The 12480-nt window shown below is 34.3% G+C and overlaps 1 protein-coding gene across 1 annotated transcript in view; it reads left to right on the top strand.

The window, feature by feature from the left end:
- The window catches only part of PTPRD (protein tyrosine phosphatase receptor type D), a 384170-nt gene that overhangs the window by 169710 nt on the left and 201980 nt on the right, over positions 1–12480 (top strand). The window contains exons 3-4 of the mRNA XM_074812018.1: positions 332–477; positions 4549–4690. Of these exons, the coding sequence (XP_074668119.1) occupies positions 332–477; positions 4549–4690 (288 nt within the window). The remainder of the gene's footprint in view (positions 1–331; positions 478–4548; positions 4691–12480) is intronic.

The following is a 12480-nucleotide window of genomic DNA, read 5'->3' as shown; positions in this document are numbered from 1 at the left end:
TCATGAGTCATGATCTTATTCCAGCTGATTGATGAGCTCATTTTGCAACAGAAGACAAATTGGATTTTGTACTTAAAATGGTGATAAAATATAATGTGTAATCTTGCTATTCTGATGCTATCAGATTTCCATTTTACTATGAATTTCACTAATAAAATCTGTAAGTACTTTCCTGACCTTTTAGTTATTTTTTTAATGCATTCTCTTGCAGGTGAATATTGTCACTGGAGAAACAAACATTTCCTTCTTTCTTCATTTTGAACTATTGACATGGGTTATTTTTTTATGTTTACTACTTAGATTAATTTTGTTATTTTTTTATTTGTTTCAGCACCACCGAAGTTTACAAGAACTCCTGTTGACCAGACGGGGGTTTCTGGAGGAGTTGCCTCGTTCATCTGTCAAGCCACAGGAGATCCAAGACCTAAAATTGTCTGGAACAAAAAGGGAAAGAAAGTCAGCAATCAGAGATTTGAGGTATTAGGTCCATTGTTCTGTTCCTCTGCAAAACATTAATTTCGACCTCGCTTCTGATCCCAATATGTGCTTTATTATCAGTGATTAAGCAAAATAGCTATGACTATTGGGGATAATTTAGTGGAAGCAGTCTCTTGAAGTTTTTATTTTTGCAAATTGGTTATGTATAGCGCTGTTAAAGAGAATACTGCTACTGCTGTTTTCTAAACTAACATGATCTAACTGGGGGGCCTGGACGTGCTTCTGTTCAGCCTGCTATCTTTTCTGTGAAGGAGATGGGGGAAAATTATTTGAACAGTGATTGCTGTCTCCAGAGAGCAAGCCACCTCCTTTTGTGACAGTGTGCATTGAACAGACCTAGGCTGCTATTGCTTCTGCTGCCACATTTGCTTACCACTGTTGCAGAGAGAGATGAAAGGGACATTGTAGTTCCTGCTGCTGAAGAGGAAATGTAAAACTTGTTTGCTTTTGATTCTTTTCTTACAATAACCTAGGAAAATGCTTTAGAGAAAGCTGTTTCCTCTCTCTCTCTACAACCTTCAGTTAAAGGAAACAGTGAAGATAATCTGTTCAAAGGATACTGGTTGTTTGGGGGAACTAAGACAACAAATACTACCTCTTTTAATGGCAGGAACAATTAATGTCAAATATGGATTGGCCTTTAACATGAAGAAAAAACTCAAAAAATGGGAGAAGGCTTGTAGAATGGATACCAAAAGTGGCACTAAGAGTGTATAATTTTCACCATGTCTCTTCACTATTTTGAATGTTAAAAAAGAGACTTCTGCATTAAGAAATCAACTGTTTGGAAGATGAATAATTTGTATACAAAACAGTCATGACATGTATTTTATGTGTTAATGATCTAAGATACACTTATTAAAAGCTGACTAAATATTGAAGTCTTCTGTGTTAATTGTAGTAATATTTGGGAATATTGCTTGCCCTTGCTTCCAGGTTATATTTACATTAGCAGAAAAGAATTGCATTTCTTGTATAAACTAATTTTTTTAAATTCCTTTTTGTTCAAAAAATATTTAAAGGTATTGGAATTTGTTAATTAATCAATATAATTATTTGCTTGTATATTTACTACAATGTAAGAAATAAAAGCATGAATTTAAATGTGAACTCCTAGCACCAAGAACTGTTTGCACTTTGCAGAACATATGCAGGCAGAGCTGTAATTGGCTAGAGGAATTAACATAGAAATTTTATCATAATCTCTACACAATTTATCCCCTTCTGGTCACAAAATTTTCACTCAAGGAGAGTTCTAAACAGTGGAAAATTGGGCATGTACATGTTTACTGGGTTGATTCAGTTTTATTTTGCAATACATCATGGTTTATTTGCTTCATATATTGTTTTCTGTGTAGCTGTTTTTAGGGAGAATAAGCAAAAATAAACCAGTTTTATTTCCATAAAAAATATTGAGTGGAATATAAGGAATTAATTTAAAATGTTTTAAAAATGCCTTTAGTGGACTGTATAGCCAAGTAAGATGGAATGTAATTCAAAGAAATAGAAAATACTTACCAAGTATTTCATATTTTTTATTATAACCACTGAGCAGAGTAGTTATAAAGTGTGCAGAGCACATCAGTATTTAAGCAGCTTTCCTTCCTGTCCAAAGTAAGGCCATTAATTCATGTCGTAGAATCTAAATAAGAACAGAACAGTAGAAATAAGATTCAGAAAAGACACATAAAACATTTGGGAAACAAGAAACATATTCTGAGATTGTCACCTGAAACAATAAGAGAATAATTAGTTGGGTTCTTTTCCTCTTCTTTCACATTAATATTTTGTATATTTCTCTGAGTTTGATTACTTAGTAATAGAAGACATGAAAATGTTTTAGCTGGCCACCTGTCTTCATAGAAGTCTAGTAAACACAGCTGGAAAGGACTTCAGTGAGCCATCTAATCCCCATGCTTTCCCAGGGATGCTGGGGATTAGTTTTTTGGGTTTTTTTTGTTTTTTTTTTTTTTTCCCCTTCAATAAACTTGGACAGCCTCCCAGAGTGTTTCATGAACCTTGTGATGATTTTTTTTTGTTCTCATGTGGAACCTGAACTTTTTTGCTGGAACTTGATGTACATACAGATTGTCTTATCTAGCAAGAGGGGAACAAATAGTGTTTTCCCTCTCTCTTGACAGTGGCCTCTTCATATATTTGAAGATTCTTATCATTAAATGTGGAATGTTCTTGCTCACTGGCTAATTTTTAGAGTCAGAATAATGGTAAGAGCTATCCGTTGTTTCTGAAATTAAAGGCTACAGTGAGACCTTGTGAGACTTCACTCTTAATCTTTCATCTTTTATTTATGTTGGAAGTATATACTATGAATAAGCGTGATACAGGAGGATCCTTTTTTCTCCTCTTACTTCAAATAAATTCAAGTAATATGAATTCGAGAAATCTGCTTTAAGTTACTAAGAAGTCTCTCAGAGGAACTTGGAAACAGAGAAGGGGAAAAAAACAAGTTTAAAAAATTGCATTATTCTACCCTGTGGCATGAGGCTGGTTTTATTCAAAATTCCATGTCTTTAAAAAAAAATCTCATTCAGTAGATGAGGGAGTAGGAGGAATTAACTATCTTTAGTTATGCAATATGATATGCAAGAAAGGGGAGAACTCATCACAGGAGAAGTAAATCCATTTTATGATACATATTTTGGAGACACCAGACTTGAAACTTAATCTCTGCAATATTTGCCCAACCCAGTCTGCAGCAATTGTTTTTATTGGCCGTCCAGCTAGGATTATTCATCATTCAGATTTAAACAATAACAATTATTCTTTGAAAGTGTAACAACTGTGATTATTTGGATCCCATGCTTTCATTTTTTTATCTACAAAATTTAGTCTGTCTGCTTTTAAAATTTTGAAAGTTTTCTTTACCTTATAAATATCAATTTACCAAGAATTCTAGTTATTCTTTTGTTTGTGCTAAGATCAGATGGAGATTTTGTCTTATCTAGGTTTGTTTAGGGCAGTGGCTTTATGTAAAGAACAAGGAAAAGTAATACAGCCTATGAGCTATCAAACCAATTTCTTCTCAGAGGAAAACACGTTTCTATCTTATTACCACTTAGAGCTCTCCCACTGTTAAGAAGAAACTGAGCAATTCCTACAATGAAAATGGGAAGATAATGGTCAAATATTAATTATTTTGTAAAAAATAAACTAATTTTTTTGGCTGTACGTTCTTGATAAGTGCCATTTATCTGATGGTAGTGCTAACATATTATTGACAAATAATTTTCTTAAAAAGTAGTTTAAATAGATTAATGTTATCAATTAATTATTAGGAAGACTTTTCCAGTGCCTGGAGTGCTACAGTAGTCACCAGTATCTGATGTGATTCTGACTGCAGAACAAGGAACTAAGAGCAATTCAATGAATTATTTCTTATATGAAAATTGATATTTCTTGTGTAAATGTTGTAATTTAAAAAGTAAACTTTAAATTTTAACTTTATTATTTAGTCTCTTAACTGGTTACATGTTTTCTAATACATTGTTGGATAAATTTACTTAAGTTCTGTGGGTTAAATGCATAACTAAACTGAGTCCTATCTTGTTCAGAAATTGCTGACCCTTTTTCGTTTTGGAGCTAAATGAATGAGTGAACTTCACTCTGAATAGAGTGGGAATATAGCCTGCAGTAATTAAAATGAATGTAACTGGCATTTGAAGGCAGAGTACTTAAGCTAAGAGAATGGAGAGAGAGTGGTTGTGAACTTCAGGATAAAAGAGCGTTAAGTGACAGAATTCTTTCTTGCAGCCTTTGTTAGCTAGGGGGGTTTTGTTGTTTGTTTTTCCGTCCTGTCTTATCTTAGAGCGGCTATAGTATACCCACTGAGCAGCAATGTATGTTACAAGACATTGCCACTTAAACGTTTTTCCATCTGTGTGGAATTTGTCCTGGTACATGTATTTGAAAAGCGAACCTGGCTTTCATGACACGAATATGAACAGGTCACTCACTCTTCGTGAACAGATTATTAACTGAGGTATAGGCATTTTTAACAACATCTGTGACAGCTTTTGTTTCCTTCTATAGGTAATAGAGTTTGATGATGGATCTGGATCAGTTCTCAGAATACAACCACTGCGCACACCACGAGATGAAGCTATTTATGAATGTGTGGCTTCCAATAGTGTTGGTGAAATAAGTGTGTCCACGAGACTCACTGTTTTGCGTGGTAAGTTCTTTCTAAACATAACTAATTTAATTCATAGAGTTGAAAGTGCTGTGTTGTTGTAAAAGAGATGTTTCTCTCCAGGAAAGTTAAGTACAGTTCTTTTCAAATGGGCATCATTATAGTCCTGATGCTGTTAAATACAACGTTTTTCACATAATACTTGAATATTGTGTTTATGATTTTTGACCATAAAATGTTAATGTGAGTATGCGGGGTATGACAGATTGGAGTGAAGAAAAGAAGTAAGAAATAAGTGAAACAGGAGTCCCATGCACAACAGGTATTTTATCAATTACTAATCGAAAAAACTATGCTTTATGAATGCGTTAGATTTACATTTTAGTGCTGCCCTGGGTAGCTTAGCTTTGTGTGATCAGCATTTACACAGAAATTTGCCCATTTAACAGTGATGTTGAAAAGTTGCATAAATGTTTTTTTTAGATGAGGTTAAGCTGCTGCCAGATTTTCCCCCCAAGGTACAACACATAAAAAAAGGGAGGTCTTCTTCCATTTCAAATATACGTTAACTGAATTGTATTCTTACTTCGGCAAGAAGTTTTTGAAGACAGTAAAGGAAAAAATCCATTTTTTTCTACTATCCTTCAGGGATGAGGATATGAATGTACTGCCAAGTCTATTGTCTAGATAATACTCAGAGGAGTAAATAGTAGTAGTCAAATGACCTGAATGTTTCATTCTGTCACCTGGAGATGAATAGAAACTGAATTTGGAGACACATCATGAAATATTACACTCTTCAGTTTGCAGGGTTGCTTTTATGAAGATTACTGCCTTGTGATATTACATGGCATTATTTGCTTTGCAGAATTAACTGCTAGGGTCCTGTTTGTAGGAATTGAAGATGATTAGTCAGCTTTAAAGAATTTAGGAAAAAATTTGTAAAATGTATTTTTCTTTTTTTTTTTTCTTATCCTTATATCCCAATAAATGTAGGGTGACAAGGAGGTTTCTTTTATTTTTCTCTGAAGTTGGATTTTTATTCAAAAAAAGAAAAATAAAAGATTTATTTCTATATTTTTATTAACAGTCCTGGGATTACTGTTGGAGACAACTAACAATACTATGTACATATTATCTAATTGATTTCTGGTAAGGTATATGTGGCTCTGCTGCATATTTCTTACTCAAATAGCTCAGTGTTTCTTCAAACACTAGCATCAGATCCTGTTTTAAAAGTCATGCATAATGATATGCATATGCAAATTCCTGATGAACAAAAAGTGTACGTTATTATTTATGAAGTTAAAATTTGAATAAATTTAAATTTAAAATTTTAATTAAAAATTAATTGTCTAATTAAAATATGAAATACTATGTGTTGTTTCCAGCCATAATGTGTGTGGCTTTTGCAATTGCTGCAATATACTTCAGCCCACGAATAGATTTATGGATTTTATCTGAAACTGGGAACATATGAGAACTCATGAGCGTACTGGGACTGTAGATTTAGATAAAAGGGTAACATCAGAGAAAACAAGGACCATTCAGAGTAACAGGGCATTGTAAGGAAATTTTGGCAATGCTAAAATTTTGAAGTGCTATAATGACTTGCTATGTTGCTTTGCAAGACAAAGGATAGTTCAGTGCTAGGGGTATTAGCCTGGAAGATAAGTAATTCTATTATAAGCTTTTGTTTTGCAAAGTTACACAAATCTTCACTTTGTACAGTCTGCAATAGTAGCCTTGTGGAAAACACTCCATCTGATTATGCCTTTGTGGGAAAGAGTGCCTCTGTGCCTCACACAGCTGCTGTAGGAATAAATATATATCATAGTTGTGAGTAGGAATTAACAGACATAATCAAATGGGAAACAGAGTGGAGTGAGTTGGATCTGTGGTCCACTTAGGCTTTACTCATCCCTGAGGCATGTGTGTGAAACTGGATTGCAGAATATACACACATAACTTCCATATTCCAAGTTCTTCAGATCTTTCTGTAATGGTCCTGTCACAGACCCAACTTGACATTTGTGCCTCTTGCAAGAGGGCACCCTGGGGAGGAAGTCAGAGTTTACCCACAATTCAACCTACAAGTATTGCAACCCTAATATGGGACATTGGTGAAATTAGGATGTTCCCAGGAGTTAACTATCTACCTATATTCATTTTTGTTTATTTGTCTCACTAAATCCAGTTTAGCTGCTACAAATCATTTGCACAGCACAGAACAACATTGTTGCCAATATATTCATATTTTTAGAGCAGACTTCTCTTTTTCTATCTGTGGCAGTATAGAGTAACATTAGTTCTAGAGGTTTTTACCCTGTTGCGTTAGGTTGTTACACTATCTGTAGTACTTGAGTCTCTAAGAACTATGAATATAAACAAAGTCTTTAGCTTCTGGGTGTTGAAACTTCACAATGTGAAAAAGAAAAAGGGCAGAAAAGGCAGCTACAGATGATAACATTTCAAGGCCTCAGCAGAGACAAAGTATTGAGACTGTTTTCTGTTACCAGAGTAAATCAGGAAATGTTCTAGGCTAAACTTTTACTTGCCAGGCTGAATATTGTGACAGTCTGAATCAAGAGTGAATGTCTGATATAAATGGAAACTGCTTTTTTGATTTTCTGTATATAAAGGAGGCAGCTGCTTTCCAGGACATATTCACCCACATGAAAATGCTGAACTTGTAGGGAAACAAGTCTTGTAAGGAGAAGTCTGGAAGACTCCTTCCAGACAAGAGGAGTCAATGCTATTTATTTTTCAGCTTTTTCTTTTGAAAATTTGTTTTGAGAGCCATATGAGTAGAACAGTACTTTGATTCTTTAATTTAAAATTATCAGTGTTCAATAGGCAAGAAAAGACAATAAAGTGTAGGATCTTCCCATACTCCCCAGATACCGGAGACAGAATAGCTTTCCTTTCATTGTCTTTCATAGCTTTCCTTTAACTTCATGTTAAAGCCACCTAACTCTGTTTTTTAGTCTTGCAAATGATGGATAAAAGACATTTTTCATGGCTATAGAACAAGGATTCTGGTGTCATATGCAAGTATATGAATTGTTCAGGAAGGTGGAGATGAGGTGCCTCCTTCTAGCAGAGAAATCAGCAACAGTTCCATGCTGTTAATTTTAAGGTATACTGCTTTTAATTTTTAAGTTATTTTTTGATTATTATTCCTTGATAAAGTTCTGTGAAGACAATAAAGACCTCAAGAAACAGCTTCATCTGTCTGCTGAGAAGGTATATGATTACAGCAGAGTGCAGCTTTTAAGCAAGGATGGAGAAGGTCCAGTAGAGCAGCATTCTACCATCTCTGCTGTTTGCTTTGTTTTCTTTGCTGTCTGGGAAGTAAGAGCACTTAAGCAGAAGGCAGTTTGTTTTCTCAACCCACAATTTTCTCTATTATTGCTGATAATACTGTGCATTATAAAAATATTGATATATAGCATCTTCGTAGCACAGGCACTCTATAAGGATGGAAGAATTAAAGTAAAATTTCTATGGGAAGTGCCTAGGGCAGTTATTCCTTTTTATGCTTTTTAGAAACTGATTGATTTAATGTCAAACAGTCATTGCTGCATAAAACAAAAAGTGAAATATTTACTGAACAGTGTTTCCCTGTCCATTGTTGCACACAGAGATTGAGATTGAGATAATTGAGCTTTTTATTAGACTCTCAGAAGTGCAGAACATTTCCACACTGTTTAAAAAACAAAACAAAAACCCAACCAAAAAACCGAGATGATGAATCCAAGATGCTACATTTTTGGTTTCTGCTGCTAGCAATAGATTCAATGATAATAGAAGTGTCTTTCTGTATTTTCACTGTACCCAGTAGTACTGAAATGAGAAGAAACTACTTTGAAGTAATCTGTCATCTGGGACAGCTATCTTTGTGGGCATGGAAATTAGACAAATGGAGTGGCACGGCTATAATGTTGGAAAATGTGCTGTGGGATGTCTCTCATTTCTAGACGAATGAGAGGAAGGACTGTACATATTCTGGGTATTAGCTGCACGGTAGGAGAAATTTGCAGTGCTCCAGCTGGAGCTGTATAAACGATGTATACCAGTGTTTATCTGACTTAACTGTTTGCTGTATAGTCACAGTGATTATTGCCAGGGGGCTGCTAGTAGAACAGGCTTTTGAAAGTGGAATGGATAGAAAAAAGGAAAGCAAGAAAATACCTGTGCGAGAACTTCATACACTGGAAAGACATTTATCTATCTCAAACATATATTGCATCGGAAGACTTTTGAAGAGCTGAAGGAGTATCTTTCCTTCAAACTTTCTGAACTTTCAGTGATCATGCTATATGTAGCACCTTGTGACCAGAATTAGCATGTTCATTACAGTCCTATTTTTATTATGCCTCTTTCCAAAGAGGAACACTGTTGTTCCTGCTGTGAAAATGGTACTTTGCAGTTTATGTTGTAAAGTCTCTCCTGGGGAGCTGTGCAAGGAAGATTAAGGAAGAGAACACAGCTGCTTGACAGTCACACAAAAGGATTTTGTGAAATAGGAGAGGTAGACAGTAGAACTTAAGCTTAAAAAAACCCTTATAGGCAGTTATAGAATGGCATGCAGATTTCTTGAAATGGCTTACAAAGTAGTAAATCATTAGAAATATTTAGCTGTAATACTAGAAACTATGTTGAAATATTTTCTGTGGGTATGTGAATGTATGTTGGGCAAATAAAAGATTTGCCTTCCGTGCAGTATAATTTGAAATACCTAATGAATTATTGATCTGTATAAAGATGGGGTGGTGGCTTTTAACCACTAGCCAGAACAGGATATGAAAGAATAATTTTGTGAAATGCATGGTCCATTTCCCATGCCTGACTTCTAAGTTACTGTGTGTTTTAAGTTTCTTTAGTGCAGGCATATACATGGTAACTAACGTTAATGGTTTAGAAAATAATGCAACTTCTAAATTCTGTAACAATCGCTAAACATATAAGGGTCTATTACTGTAAAGATATGATGCAGACTATTGTGTTCAACTTCTAGGTTTATACACTTGATCTTACTGATTTCAGTTATCTGTTGTTGACTTTTGTGTAGTTCTTTAAAAAGCTATGTTTTTAGTCATTTAAAATGTATGAAAATGATGTAGTAACTGCTATAAGTATTGTAAGAAGTTTCTGGCAAGTGCGTCACCTCATGTTTTTTATAGTTAATACTTTTTTATATTTCCACTCATGTCCCTAGATGCAAATTTTATCAAATATATTTTTCTCCTTAATCAGTGAATATTTTGGTTACACTTTTTTTCATAGTTTTAAAAGTCCATATTTTCCCTTATCTTGCACATCATTTTATTATAAAGAATGTACTACAGTCATTATAAATGTAAAGCTATACACTAGAAACCTTCTTCCAGAAAGTAGAAAAGTCACTTCAAATGAATGAATGAAACAGCAATCCCAAATTTCTTGATTGTCAATGTAAATTTCTGTAGTCAAGACTTTAGAAATTTGTTACTTTGGAAAATCAAGAGTAGGCTGCTTAACTTATAAGACCTTTTATGGTGTCTTAAGAAGTTATCGATAGTCATCAGATTTTTTGGGGAAATCTGCCCTAACTTTCTTCTTCACAAACAATTTTTTTTACTCATGAAGTTTCTTTCAACTCTGTGTTGTCCTACATATTCTTTAAACGTGATTGATTGGTTGGTTGTATTTGCTTAATGAACATACATGGAGAAAATTTTCCTGCTGTCAACTAGTAAGACCAGCTACCATTATGTCTTTGTAAAGATTTATTTTTCTTCCTTCTATTCCTCACTGAATTTTGTATGTCACTGAACTTCATCCAGCCAAGTTTCTGTTTTACATACGATGCTATAAAAATACCCAGTTCAGATTCACATGTTTGTACATGTGCATAAGATCAATTTCAGTTTTTGAAATATTAGCAGTAGTAGAAAATTATTTATGCCTGACATTTATAGGGCAGTGTGAATGGTCCTAAGAGATAAACATTGGCTTGAAATCAGTAAGTTGGCTAAGCATATGAGTTCTTATATATCTATGAAAGAAAAGAAACTTGTGCTAGTTCATAGATAGATGTCTGACAGTTGTGATCTAAGAAGAGGAACTGAAATAACATTAGACAAAAACAGAGCAGTTCTATTTAGCTTGAAAGAATTCTTCACTGGCCAGTTTTGGCTAAGAATTTACACCTGTTAAATACTTCCAGACAACAGCTCAATGACTAATTTTAGCATGATCCCCATTTGGGTATTCCCATTCTAGTATCTAATGACTGCATATAGTGTTATAGGCATTTTTGATAGCAAGAGTCAGTATATGCTGCCCACTTGGAAAATGCAAACTAAGCCATCCTGAGCAGACCAATTTTAAAACACACTGTTTTTATACTTTTTTCCCACTCATTGATACCTATGATTATTCAGTCCCTTTTCACAGACGGTCATTCCCAAATCATCAGAAATCTGTCAGAAACTAGTGACAAGAACAATGAAAAAGGAATTAGTAGGGGGAGGAGGAATGTTTCTTCTGCCAGTCTGTCCTTGCAGAACCAGTATCAAATGATGCCAGCACAGAATTAAAATGAAATTTCCTAATTCTGAAGAGCCATGACCTGCTATATACAATAGGTTACCATTTTGATCTGGTTCCTCAAAGACTGACCTAGATACAAGCAGCACACAGATACCAATTACGAATAATCTCTACAAGAAAAGGCAGAGCATTAACTGTGTGTACAATGGCTAGCTGTTCTGAATAAGGATAGGTTTTTTTACATTTCTGTGCTGTAATTTTGATGTTTTGCTGTGCTATGTGTCTATGTACGTACATATAAATCTGACTTTTTCCAGTTTCTGCCTGGATGGAGAGTAATTAAATTTCAATAAAACTGTCATTCAGATTTGCATTGTGTTATTTTTTTATCTGTTTGTAAAATGGTGGGCCATTTGTCTCATTTAATTGATAGAAAAAATAAGTACAAAATAGTTTTTCTTACACCAAGAATTTTTAGAATGCAATCACTTTTCCTGGGGTTAGTTGTTATAAATGCGTTTAAGGCACTTGGCCTTCTATAGAGTGCTGTTGGTTCAGTATCGGGGTTTAACATATGCAAGCTTTCATTGTTGAGTCATTGTCTCAATTGAATCCAATGCCTTAATGAAAGCCAATGCAATTAATCTAATGCCATGTTTCCTGTTATTGTAATCTGTGGCCTCAGTTCTGCATGCAATTATCTGTATTATATCTGTATGTCCACTCACTTAACAAACTCTTATGATGTTAAGTAGCAATGTAATTGTCATTACTGCACAATATCAAAGTAAAATTGACAGCAGAATTCTAGGGATTTTTTTCATGTCAATATTTCATATTGATTAAAAAAAAGTAGTGCAGTTCTAGAGATTATCTGTTTGAGGGGATGATAACGATGATTAGTTGCTCAACCCCTGACAATGTCAGCATATCTGTAAAGAATCCAGTGGTATAAGCAGCTTGATAGTTTCAATTTAATTGTTATGACAGCAGATATTCATATGAGATGCCTAATATTGCATTAAAAAACAAGGCAATTATTAGAAAAAGACATTCATGTAGTAGGTCTGTCCAGCTTTCCAGGCTAGTGGTTTCTGCAAATGCTTATGTCTTATCAAGTGCACCAATAGGATGGCAGAAATGTTTGCTGAAATGTAGGATGTTTGACACTAGTGTACTGAAGTGACAGTAAAATTAAATCCATTTTAATGTAATAAATGGTAGTCTTCAAATACAGAAAAAACCTAGTAAGAATGCTTTTTCACATATATCTGAAAAAGTAATTCAGAAACTAA

Source organism: Strix aluco, chromosome Z, assembly GCF_031877795.1.
Source record: "Strix aluco isolate bStrAlu1 chromosome Z, bStrAlu1.hap1, whole genome shotgun sequence".
In the NCBI taxonomy this organism is placed as follows: domain Eukaryota; kingdom Metazoa; phylum Chordata; class Aves; order Strigiformes; family Strigidae; genus Strix; species Strix aluco.
The sequence above is the reverse complement of the archived record's forward strand: the minus strand, read 5'-3'. Positions and strand labels throughout refer to the sequence as shown.